The sequence below is a fragment of the Sturnus vulgaris genome, chromosome 1 (genome assembly GCF_052056855.1).
Source record: "Sturnus vulgaris isolate bStuVul1 chromosome 1, bStuVul1.hap1, whole genome shotgun sequence".
NCBI lineage: Eukaryota > Metazoa > Chordata > Aves > Passeriformes > Sturnidae > Sturnus > Sturnus vulgaris.
Window position 1 is genome coordinate 294,914 of NC_142243.1, and position 11,954 is coordinate 306,867.

The 11,954-nt window shown below is 48.7% G+C and overlaps 1 protein-coding gene across 4 annotated transcripts; it reads right to left on the minus strand.

Annotated features, from left to right (window-relative positions):
- Positions 1-5,940: 5,940 nt before the first annotated feature.
- Positions 5,941-11,276, minus strand: LOC148225019 (nucleolar pre-ribosomal-associated protein 1-like). 4 transcript variants are annotated; one of them, XM_088170385.1, is made up of 6 exons: positions 10,885-11,261; positions 8,879-8,985; positions 8,669-8,785; positions 7,892-8,030; positions 6,990-7,183; positions 5,941-6,761 (listed from the first exon to the last, which is right to left on the minus strand). In XM_088170385.1, exons 2-5 carry the CDS (start codon positions 8,882-8,884, stop codon positions 7,050-7,052), a joined length of 396 nt encoding a protein of 131 aa, XP_088026511.1. In that variant the 5' UTR covers positions 8,885-8,985; positions 10,885-11,261; the 3' UTR covers positions 5,941-6,761; positions 6,990-7,049. The 4 variants fall into 4 exon arrangements, 3 of the variants coding, with proteins under 3 accessions (XP_088026511.1, XP_088026616.1, XP_088026565.1); XM_088170490.1 differs by lacking the exon at positions 10,885-11,261 and adding an exon at positions 9,891-10,018; XR_015805626.1 differs by lacking the exon at positions 8,879-8,985 and having other exon boundaries at positions 10,885-11,276.
- Positions 11,277-11,954: the final 678 nt, after the last annotated feature.

Below are 11,954 nucleotides of genomic sequence, written 5' to 3' on the forward strand. Positions count from 1 at the left end.
GGGGATTATCCAGGGGATTCCGGGGGGTTTTTCCAGGGGATTCCGGGCATATTTTCCCGAGTATTACGGGCGAATTTTCTCGGGGATTCCGGGGAGATTTTCTTGGGGATTCCGGGGGGGCTTTCACGGGGATTTCTGGGGGATTTTCGCGTGGATTCCGGGGGGATTTTCCCGGGGATTCCGGCGGAAATTTCTCGGGCAGTCCGGGGGGATTTTCTAGGGGAATTCCGGGGGATTTTCGCGTGGATTCCTAGGGGATTTTCCAGGGGATTCCGGGGTGATTATCCCGGGGATTTTCCTGGGGGATTTTCCCGGGGATTCCGGGGGGATATTGCAGAGTATTCCGGGGGGATTTTCCGGGGAATCTGGGGGGATTTTCTCGGGGATTCCTAGGGGATTTTCCAGGGGATTCCGGGGTGATTATCCCGGGGATTTTCCTGGGGGATTTTCCCGGGGATTCCGGGGGATTTTCTCGGGGATTCCGGGTTGATTTTCCCGGGGAATTCCGAGGGATTTTCTCGGGGATTCCGGGGGAATCTTCCAGGGGATTCGGGGCGGGTTTTCTCGGGGATTCCGGGGAGATGATCCCGGGGATTTCGGGGAGATTTTCTGGGGGATTCCTGGGGGATTTTCTCGGGGATTCCGCGGGGATTTTCCCGGGGATTTTCTCTCGGATTTTTTTCCCCATTTTTTCAAGCATTTTTTCCCGCAATTTTCGTGGATTTTTCCCAAATTTTCCCCATTTCTCACTGATTTTTTTCCCCATTTCTCAATGATTTTTGCCCCAATTTATCAAAGATTTTTTTCCCCATTTCTCACTGATGTTTTTCCCCATTTTCCCCCCATTTCTCACTGATTTTTATCCCCCATTTTTCAATGATTTTTCCCCATTTCTCTCTGATTTTTTCCCCATTTCACCATGATGTTTTCCCCATTTCTCACTGATTTTTCCGTTGATTTTTCATGGATTTTTCCACCCATTTTTCGTGGATTTTTTCCCCATTTTTCCCCATTTCTCACTGATTTTTTCCCCCATTTCTCACTCCTTTTTCCCCATTTTTCCCCATTTCTCACTGATTTTTTCCGCCATTTTTCATGGATGTTTCCCCCAATTTTCATGGATATTTCCTGATTTTCCCCCCCATTTCTCACTGATATTTGCCCCCATTTCTCTCTGAATTATTCCCCCCATTTTTCATGCATTTTCCCGCCCATTAATCACTGATTTTTTCCCCATTTCTCACCGACTTTTCCCCCCATTTCTCACTGATTTTTATCCCCCACTTCTGACTGATTTTTCCCAATTTTTCGTTGATCTTTTTCCCCATTCCTCACCGATTTTTCCCCCATTTCTCTCTGATTTTTCCATCATTTTTCATGGCTTTTCCCCCCCATTTCTCACTGATTTTACCCCATTTCTCACTGATTTTATTAATGTTTGTATTTTTATTTCTAATTATGTTTATATTTATATTTATATTATTGTTTTGCATGTTTATGTTTATGTTTATGTTTATGTTTATGTTTATGTTTATCTATGCAGGTTAACGTTTGTGCATGTTTATGTCTATGTTTATATTTATGCATATTTATTTTTATGCCGGCGAACGCGGGCAGGCGTTTTACGTAGATGCCTATCCGCCGGGGTCCTAGAGAGGCCGCCATCTTGAGCGTGTCTGGACTCTCAAAATGGCGGCTCGGGCGGCACCCCGGCTGACCTGCCAAAAATGGCGGCGGAAAGGGCGGGAAAAAATCAGGACCCCGGTGTGTAGGCATAAGATGCCTGATTACATCGCCGACGCCGATCCGCTCGCCGACAATTTTCCCGGATGTTTCAGAGCGTGCCGACAACGGCCGCGCGGTCCGCGGTGCCGCGGGCGTGAGGGCGCCGGCGGGCGCGGGCAGGCGTCTTACGTAGACGCCTATCCGCCGGGGTCCTAGAGAGGCCGCCATCTTGAGTGTGTCGGGACTCTCAAAATGGCGGTTCGGGCGGCACCCCGGCTGACCTGCCAAAAATGGCGGCAGAAAGGGCGGGAAAAAATCAGGACCCCGGTGTGTAGGCATAAGATGCCTGATTAAGTCGCCGACACCGATCCGCTCGCCGCCAATTTTCCCGGATGTTTCAGGGCGTGCCGACAACGGCCGCGCGGTCCGCGGTGCCGCGGGCGTGAGGGCGCCGGCGGGCGCGGGCAGGCGTTTTACGTAGACGCCTATCCGCCGGGGTCCTAGAGAGGCCGCCATCTTGAGCGTGTCGGGACTCTCAAAATGGCGCCTCGGGCGGCACCCCGGCTGACCTGCCAAAAATGGCGGCAGAAAGGGCGGGAAAAAATCAGGACCCCGGTGTGTAGGCATAAGATGCCTGATTACATCGCCGACGCCGATCCGCTCGCCGACAATTTTCCCGGATGTGTCAGAGCGTGCCGACAACGGCCGCGCGGTCCGCGGTGCCGCGGGCGTGAGGGCGCCGGCGGGCGCGGGCAGGCGTTTTACGTAGACGCCTATCCGCCGGGGTCCTAGAGAGGCCGCCATCTTGAGTGTGTCCGCACTCTCAAAATGGCGCCTCGGGCGGCACCCCGGCTGACCTGCCAAAAATGGCGGCAGAAAGGGCGGGAAAAAATCAGGACCCCGGTGTGTAGGCATAAGATGCCTGATTACATCGCCGACGCCGATCCGCTCGCCGCCAATTTTCCCGGACGTGTCAGAGTGTGCCGACAACGGCCGCGCGGTCCGCGCTGCCGCGGGCGTGAGGGCGCCGGCAGGCGCGGGCAGGCGTTTTATGTAAACGCCTATCCGCCGGGGTCCTAGGGAGGCCGCCATCTTGAGTGTGTCCGCAGGGCTGGGTCCCGGCCCGCGGGCCCTTCCGCCATCCTGAGAGGGGCACGGTGCAGTACCCGCCCGTGTCCACACGGCGGCAGCACTGCCGCCCAACTCAGCCCGGCACTGCCGCCCTGTCAGGGACAGCCAGAGAAGGGAGAGAGTTCCAAGCACCAGAGTCCCCACCCGTCATAAAATCCTCTCAATGAACGCCCCAAAAAAACCCCGACCCAAACTAAAAATGCCCTGCCTCTGACCAAATGAAAAAAAAAACCTTTTCTATATAGAAATCATCTATTTTTTAATATTTAATTTATAGTCATAATCTAGACATATTTCATATATTCAATTTAATTGCTATTCTATTTATCATATATACAATATTATTTTATTATTCATTATATACATAGATTTATATTACTAATGGTATTTCTATTTTATGTATATCCATCTATATTTGTAGGTTCATAGTTTTTAATATTATTTCTTTAAAAGCTCTGCCTCTAACCAAATAGAAACAAAAAACTCGATTATTTTAAATTATATTTGAATATATTTTTTTATTTAGTTTTCATATTTATATCTGTAGATTTATATGTCTATATTGTGTATTCTATATTTATATACTATTTAACGTATTTTTTACTAGTATATTAATATACTATATGCTATTTACATTCTATTATAACATACCATTTAATATAACATATTAAAATCGATAAATTATTTATATTACATACTACATACATGTATTTTATATTTATGTTTATTTCTATATATTTATACTTACATATATATATGCATATATAGTTATAATAATTTTATGTCACTATCTATTTTTGCATATTTGTATATTTTTGCCTATATTATTTATATTATTTATTAAAAACCCTCCTCTAACCAAATAAAAAACAATAAAACATTCCTTTTAAAGTCTAAATATTTATATATTTCTATTTTCATAACAAAATATAATGTAATGTAATATATTTATATATTGGTTTCTTATATTTGCTTCTATATTTTTATTCTTTATCTTTTATATTTACAGTATCTATAAAAAAACCCTACCTCTATCCAAACACAAACCAATAAAACATTCCTTTTAGACTATATTTAGCTGTTTTTTAAGGTTCTGTTTTTCATGCATTCTACACCCACCCCTCCCTCTCAATGTTCTGGCACCCACCATGACCCCCCCCCCCATGCCCGACTCACCTGCTCCTCCAGCGCAGCCCGGCTCCCTCTCCCAGGGACCTTGGGGTGCCCCAAACCACGTCGGAGCCCCCCTCAGCCTTTTTTCCTCACCCCAAAGAAGGCACAGAACGACTCCAACTGCCCTGGACAGCAGCAGGGCACTTGACTGCAACCCCTCCCATGTGTCCATCCCACAGAAAGTGACTCTGCTGACACCAGAAAAGGGAGGGCAACCCCCACAAGGGCTGAAGTTCCTCCCCAGCCCTGCAGACACAGGGGACAAGGGGCAGAAAGGAGGAGGGGCAGCAGAGAAGACAAGGGAAGAAAATCAACATCAAGGTGCACGATGAAATGGAACCCCCCCTAAAAAAAAAAAAAAAAAAAAAGAAGAAGAAAAATGAAAACGAAAAATAACCAAAAAACGAAAAGAAACCCCTGGCATGCTGGATGGGCAGCACAAGAGGGAGGGATTAAAAATGAACAGGGACAGTGTCCTGGTTTTGGGCAAATTTGGGGGAAAACCTCCAGAAGGAGCCCCCAGACAGCAAACCCCACGACTCCTCCCCCCCACCCCACCGGGTTCGGGAAGACTTTCCTCGGAGAAGAGTGGGAGAAAAAAACCTCTTTATTTAACAAGCAAGACACTCCCCAGCACAGGGAAAAAAGACAACACCAGCTGACAAAAAACTCTTTCACCGTTCTGAAGGGATGACGAGTTCAGTCTCTCTGGCGAGTGGTCGCCCAGTTATCAGTCTCTGGCGCTTGGGAATGGCTGCTGCAGGTGACAGAGTGTAGACTCCCGGTGTTTCTTGGGGTTTCCCAGGTCCCCGTCCGGAACAGGTTCAGATGGTATCCAGGAGAGGGAGGGGACGGGGTGGAAGAGAAAACAGTCCAGGGAAAAAGTTGGACTGCCTAGCTGAACTAACTAATAAGAAAAAAGCAAGGGCAAAGCGAAGGAAAGAAAAAGAGGCAGAAGCGAGCAAGCAGGCAAGCAAGCAGGCAAGCAGGCAAGCAAGCAAACCGAGCTAAAACCTCTCCTAAACATAGACCATGGGGGAGGTGAGCCGGCTGATAACAAGACAAAACAAAGCTTCACTCTCAGAGTCAGTCCTGGAAGCACAGGACATAATACCAAACATAATCAGGACACATGATTGGAGATAGAAACACCATAACATCACCCTAGGACAGACAGTGACCGGGACACAAGGATCCCACGGGAAACAACGGCACAGGGAGCACCACAGAGGCACAGAGAAGGACGGAGAAAAGACAGAGAGTGCCAAACACACAGCAAGGACTGAGGGGTACCATGACAAAGAGGGAACCCAGGAGCCAGAGAGGAAGCGAGCACAGCCCGTGCGGGGCGGGCAAAGACGGGCAAGGAGCAGCAAAGGCACGGAGACAGAGAGGCACGGCCAGCAGGACAGAGGCTCACCAGGAGAGGGGCACAGGAAGGGAGGAGCACCGGGCAGCGCTCCTTTAGGACAAGAATATTCACACACACAAGCAATTCCCTCATTTGCACCTCATTCTTATTTCACACACCGCCCCCCCCCCCCCCCCCCCCCCAATAAAAAATTCAGCTCATAGCACAGGCAGCTCTGGCTTTTCCCTGCACAGTATTTCTACCAGGGACCTGGGCACAGCACGCGGTCGCGAGTCACCTGAATCAATCCTGATTTAACATTTCAAAGCTTCTCCTTCTGGCACTGCACCTTCTCAGACCCGGGCTGCCATGTTCCACTCCCCTCATGGCCACATTCAAGAACAACTGTTGCCATTCTGCAGAGAATTCCCAATATGACTCACATGTTATCAGTGGGCAGAAAACTCTTTGGGCTTCAGTTCCACCTCTCACCTGTTCCACGTGGAGGGAGGACAGGCATTTGTCACACATCACAGCAGCAGTGATGGATCAAGGCTTGCTTTTTTTTTTTTTTTTTTTTTTTGATTGAATAAAAGGGTAAGAAAAAACAAACCAGGTCTCATACAAATGTCTTGAAACACCATTAAAGCTTTTTAAACCCAAGGAGACCATCGTGATTCCTGACTTCAGTCTTCTATTCATACTGGTTTTGGCATCATGAAATCAATCAGAGTCTTTAAAGAAATACTAAATCATCATGACTAAACCCCGGGCTCCTGGTCATTTGCACTTACAGCCCCTTGTAGGAAGCTCTCCAGCCTTTTTTTCCCATCCTACGTTGGACAGAGGATGGCTGTGAACCGCACGCCTCCGCACAAACAGTCCTGCCGGTTCCTCAAAAAGTTTAAAATGCCTGTGATAAAAATGATAGAAAGTAATACTGCCTCTCAGACTGTTCAAGAAATGGGAAGTTGGACTTTCAATGTCCCACTGAGAGATGCCAAATAAAAGCTTCCCCATGAGCTCGCACAGAGTAGTAACATTTCTTGGACGAAACTAAACTAAGATTTTTTTTTGACCAAACAAGATAGGTCTGTATGAGAACAGCTCAGGAGGCTTTCAGGGCTCGCAGTGATGCTGGCAGAGCACAGAACGTTAAAGATGAAGTCTTAACTCCCTGAATTAATGCCCTGTGGTAGCCAAAACTTTTTGCAAAGACACATAAGACTTGCTTCTCCTTGTTTCCGAGTTCCCAAGCCATCCTGTAATTCGTCACCTGCACTAGTGCAGACCAATCTGCCGTGGGCAAGGAACAGATCCGGCTCCTGAGCTCCAAGCCACGTGTCCCCGATGGAAACCCAAGTCAGGAATACAAAAACACCTGTGGAAGAAAGACGAGAGAAAAATCAGAAGACACAGATATTCTTCTATTTCCACACAGAAATACTGAGCCAAGCTGTTTACCTCTGGGACTCTGTTTTCAAACAGCTCCCCAGCTCTGTTCCTAGATGGAAAACGTGGAGTGGCTTTGCCCATGCAAAGCCAATGAGCCTCCTCACAAGAAGGAACAAACCAGTTTCCTGCTAAATCAGACACCTGGAAATCTCACCTGTCACATGCTGTCATGGACCAGCAAGAGGGATCAGCATCCAGGCCCACGTGGACTTGTTCATTCCTGGCTTCTAATGCAGCAGGGACAACAGCACTGAAGGGAAATGATCACGTCTTCATTTAAAGAGAACCCAACTTCTTCATCAAAGCCATCACTGTCCTCGATCAGGACATCCACCATATCCAGGACATCTAATAAGTGAAGAAAAACATCAAAGCAAGAATCCAGACTAACAGGAAAAACAACAGACGTAGAATGCAACACTCCAGGAATACAAGGCATCTTTTTAATTCTTTTTAATAAAAAAAAAAAAAAAATTAAAAAAAAGTATGAAAGCCACATTTGTCACACAATACAACGTTAAGTGCAACCCCTAAATTACAGCTGAACCTTCACTCTGCCTTTCAATGCTGCTGTCCAGCACGGAGCAGCTGTGGCTGCTCCTGGATCCCTGGATGTGTCCAAAGCCAGGCTGGACACTGGGGCTTGGAGCAGCCCGGGCTACTGAAAGGTGTCCCTGTTCATGGCAGGGCTGGAACTGGATGAGATTTAAGGAGCCTTGCCGGCCAAACCACTCTGGGATTCCATGACTCTGTCAACAGTCCCAAGCAGAAGGGCTAGATTTCCATTTGAGTTCAAAAACGCTGCTGCAAGAGCATGAAGAGAGATTTCAAATACCGTTCAAGTGGCACAACCACGGCAGAAATTACTTTCAGAGGTAAAGCGGCAACTTGGCAATTCCACTTCGACTTCTGATACCAAGAACACGTGGAGAGCTGAATCCTGGAGGGCCCTTACTTAACAGGATTGCCAGAGTTATCCATCCCCAGTTTGCTGATTAGGGCTAGAAAGTGTATCCCCAAGTCATGGAGTTGGGATGTTGACAGGTTACCACATACCATCAATGTGAGAGACGGGGATGCTGATGTTATCAGAGTCCTGTTTAAACAGAGCCACCTGGAGCGTGCTGGCTGCCTGAACCAGGTCTGCTGCCTTGTCAGTGTAGGGACAGGGGTTGGCCACCAGCTTCAGCAGGATCTGTCAGCAAAGGTGGGGAGAAAGGTAAGTGCACCTGCTGGCTGGCAAGTGCAGGGGAACCACACGGTACTGAGAACGACCACGTGCTGAAAGCTGGGCAGCTTTTATGAGGACAACTTCCATAGCACTTCTGCAGGATTCTGTCTACAGTTCCTGCTCTACAGGCCACACTGATGGAAAAACAAAAACCCACCACAACTTGGCACCTAGATTGCGACCACACACCGAGTACCTGGGCAGACCACAGTGGAGGCAAAGCACTGGGCATTCAACATCCTGAAGAGTAAACAGCAAGTGTCACCTTTCCTTGTCAAGGACCACCATCTACTGAGCTCTGATAATGTTGGCACCTAAAGAGGAGATCAAAGCTACCCACACCTACACCACTCTACCCTTACACCGACAATGCTGTAATAACAGCTGATCTTTTTGGATTTCATTTTCCTACAAATCATTTGGCTGCCCTCCCACTGAACACAAGAAGGATGCCACCTCCGTATAAAGAATCCCAAACAAGGCTTTTCTCAGAATTCATTCGCTGGTCTTTGACAGGTTTCTCAACAATAGCAACAAGACCTCCAGTTTCCACTAACACTATTCTTTGCATTTTTTTATCCAGCTGATTTGAACACCGTTACCTTTTCCAAAAACTGAATCACTGCTTCCTTCTGGTCTTCTTTTGTATTATCCAAGTGCTCCAGCCAAATTGAAAGCTCCTTCCACGTGTCCTCAAACGCTCCACTGTCACGTAAAACCTGTCCAGGAAACAAAGGAGGAGGTGTGTAAATAAACCTCAAAACACCTAAAATACAAAACCCCGAGGGATGCAGATCTTTTTCTATAGTTACCTTCATGCTTCCTTCTTTTAGGAACGAAAAGAAGAGCAGGTTGATGAGGAGTCGTATCTGCCGCTCTCCTCACCCTCAGTTCAAGAGGCTCACTAGGGGGACTTCAGCTGCATAGTGGACAATAAAAATCCTACTTCTGTAATTTCTGGAAAGCAGGTTATACTGCTTTCAGAGGGCCGTACAGCTTTCTATCATTACAGGCAGTTAAAAAAAAAAGAAAAAAGCACCTTCAAAATAGCCTGTAGGGGAGTTTTAGAAAACTACCGATGAAACAGAGGAAAATCATTGCTAAATTAAACCTGAATCAGGCTACTTGTACTTAAAGCAATCAGGCAGAGGGATGAACAGTCACATAAATGAGCAGTGGGCTGTGACCACAGCAAGGTCCAGAGAGAAGTGCAAGTTGCTGGGGGTGGTGAGGAAGACCAACAAGTCCCACACCCTAGAGACAGGCTTTGACGTGCCTAGAAACTTCCCCCCGCTTTCCTGCTCTCCAAATTCAGGCCCTGACTGCGAGCACCCAAACTCGGTGACCCCGAGCTCCAGCTCTACAAGCAAGAAAGGAGGAGGGAGAAGAGGAAGGAATCCGAGTGACACCAGGGTTCAGCTCCCTCCCCCTAAGGCCCAGCAAGAGAGGAAACCTTGCCCAGCTTCCCGACCCTGGCACCTACGTTGGACGACTGCAATTACACAGGATGAATCTGTGCCTTTGCTCCTCTCCACACATCAAATACAAGGAAGCCATCACAACTCATTTGTTCTACAGTTACTCCGTGTACAACACCAGCAGCTCTAAAAACAACTGCTGCTCACATCAATCTGACAGGGGAATTCATTTAAAGCAAGAAAACATGAAGGAAAAAGGATTCATTATAATATAAGCGACTATTTTTGGCAGGGTCTGGAAACAGAAATGCACCTGCAGCTCTCACAAAACCAGGCAGGAACAGAATGTGAAATCCAAAAACGAGCCTTCAGTTACATGGCACTGTGCAGAAAAGTAAGTCCTTACCATCTATTCTTAGCAGCCTTTCTGCTGACGGAACTGCCCCAACTTCCCTGTTCCTGCTTTCCCTTCAGAGAAAATGCAAAGGACTGAAGTGGAAAGTGGACACAGGAACAAGTCAAGCAGTCCATGTTCCCACCTGGCAAAAGAATCCAAAACCATCAGAAAAACGGCACATTTTGAGCAGCTTTCGGTTGAGACATTCATTGCTGGGAGACCAAGTGAACCTGCCTTTAATCCCTTGCAAGGATCAAGGGCCACTAAACCCGAATTCAGTCACTGTAACTGGATTTTTTTCTTGGCAGGACAGTCTGGTTGCATTTATTCCTTATTCCTAGGGGTAAATCTCTACCCCTACTTAGGTAACTAAAGGATGTCCTCTTTGAATAAGGTGCTAAAAACAGCGGCCTCTGGTGTCTGGTGGACTTCGAGCTGACCAGCTTTTTCTCAAAAGTCAAATAACTAATTTAAATATGCAGAGGGGGATGCTAATTTTCAAGACAAAAAGTACTCCTTGCATCAAAGCTGGTATCAGACAATAACAGAGAGGACTACTCTGCAGGGCCAGAGGAAACCGGAGAAGACTTATGAAAGGCTAGAGTGCTGAAGTACAGATTAAAGAAACGCTGATAAAAAGTAAAAATCCAAAGCAATATCTTCTTGATCAATGTCAAGACCTTTGCAGGCACCAACTGCACTGATTTATTACAGTATCAGAATTCATTCAGCCTCGGGGGGGTGCGTAAACACGACAGACATTTTCTTTGCTCTTTCATCAACTGCTGCAGTGAAGTCCGTTCACAGCATTGATTTCTGTCAAATATTTCGTTACTAGCCGGTTATCTGACAGCAAATTTCAACAAGAGTCACAGGAAAGGAGACTGGTGACCACACAATCCTGCAGCAAAGGTAACTGCTTCAAGAAAAAAATCGTACAATCCTGAAATTTCAGGCCAGTGGGATAGAGCGAATATCCTGATATTTCAATTCAAAAGCTTACCTTAATGGTCTCGGGCTCCGGGGCTTGGAGGGGGGGTCGGTTCGGAAGGGCCGCCTCCGGAGGAGGGGATCCCGGGGGGAGTCAGGGGCCCGGGGAGGGGGGCGAGGCGGAGGGAGAGGAAAAAGAGGAAGATGAGGAGGAGGAAGAAGGGGGAGAGGGTTTGAGAGGAGGGGAAGCCCAAATCCGTGCTGTGTGCGGAGCTCCGACAGCACGCTGCAGCCCGCAGCTCAGTGTGAGCACGGGGCAGAGGAGGCGATTTCTGGGCATTCAATCACCCTGAGGCGGGCCCGGCACCGCCCCTGCAGCACCGTCCCCAGCACAGCTCGGTACCGCTCCGGGATCACCCGGCCCCGCCCCCGGTGCCGCCTGGGACCACTGGGGACCGCCCCTAAAGCACCGCCCCGGCCCCGCCCGGTCCCGTCCCCGGGACCTCCGTGCCCCGCCTCGCCAAGCCCCGGCTCCGCCCCGAGCCTGCCCGGGCTGCGCCGGGACCATCGCTGGCGGCCCCGCCCCTCTTCCCCGGGCCGAAGCGGGCTGAAGGAGATGTCCGCACGATTGGAAACGCCGCCGAAAATCGCACCCGTGGGATCGGTGTCGGCGTCGTGCGCAGGCATCCCACTAGAGCGAGCGGGCTCCTTGCTGTGCCACCCTCCTTTTGCAGCCAGAGTTAGAAGGTCGGGGAGCGACACCCGAGCCGCCATCTTGGGAGAGGCAGGCGCGCAGTACCGCGCTCTGCCCACAGGGTGGCGCTTGGGAGACAGGCAAGGGATGGAATCAAGGAGTGTCCCAATCCTTGAGGAAATCCCCCGGAATGAACGCCCCAAAAAACCCCGACCAGAACTGAGAAACCTCCTGCCTCTGTATGAGTGCAAAGGGTGTGCAAGGAGTGTGCAAATAGTGTGCATTAGCAATCGATCGGCAGGCATTGGCAATCGACCGCCGATCTAATCGATCGGCAGGCATTGGCAATCGATCGCCGATCTAATCGATCGGCAGGCATTGGCAATCGATCGCCGAGCTAATCGATCGGCAGGCATTGGCAATCGATCGCCGAGCTAATCGATCGGCAG

Coding starts and splice junctions, on each gene's coding strand:
- LOC148225019 (XM_088170385.1), bottom strand. Junction 8,031..8,668: donor TGATTCAGTTTTTGGAAAAG/GTAACGGTGTTC, acceptor CTTTGCTGACAG/ATCCTGCTGAAGCTGGTGGC. Junction 7,184..7,891: donor CCCCGTCTCTCACATTGATG/GTATGTGGTAAC, acceptor TTCACTTATTAG/ATGTCCTGGATATGGTGGAT.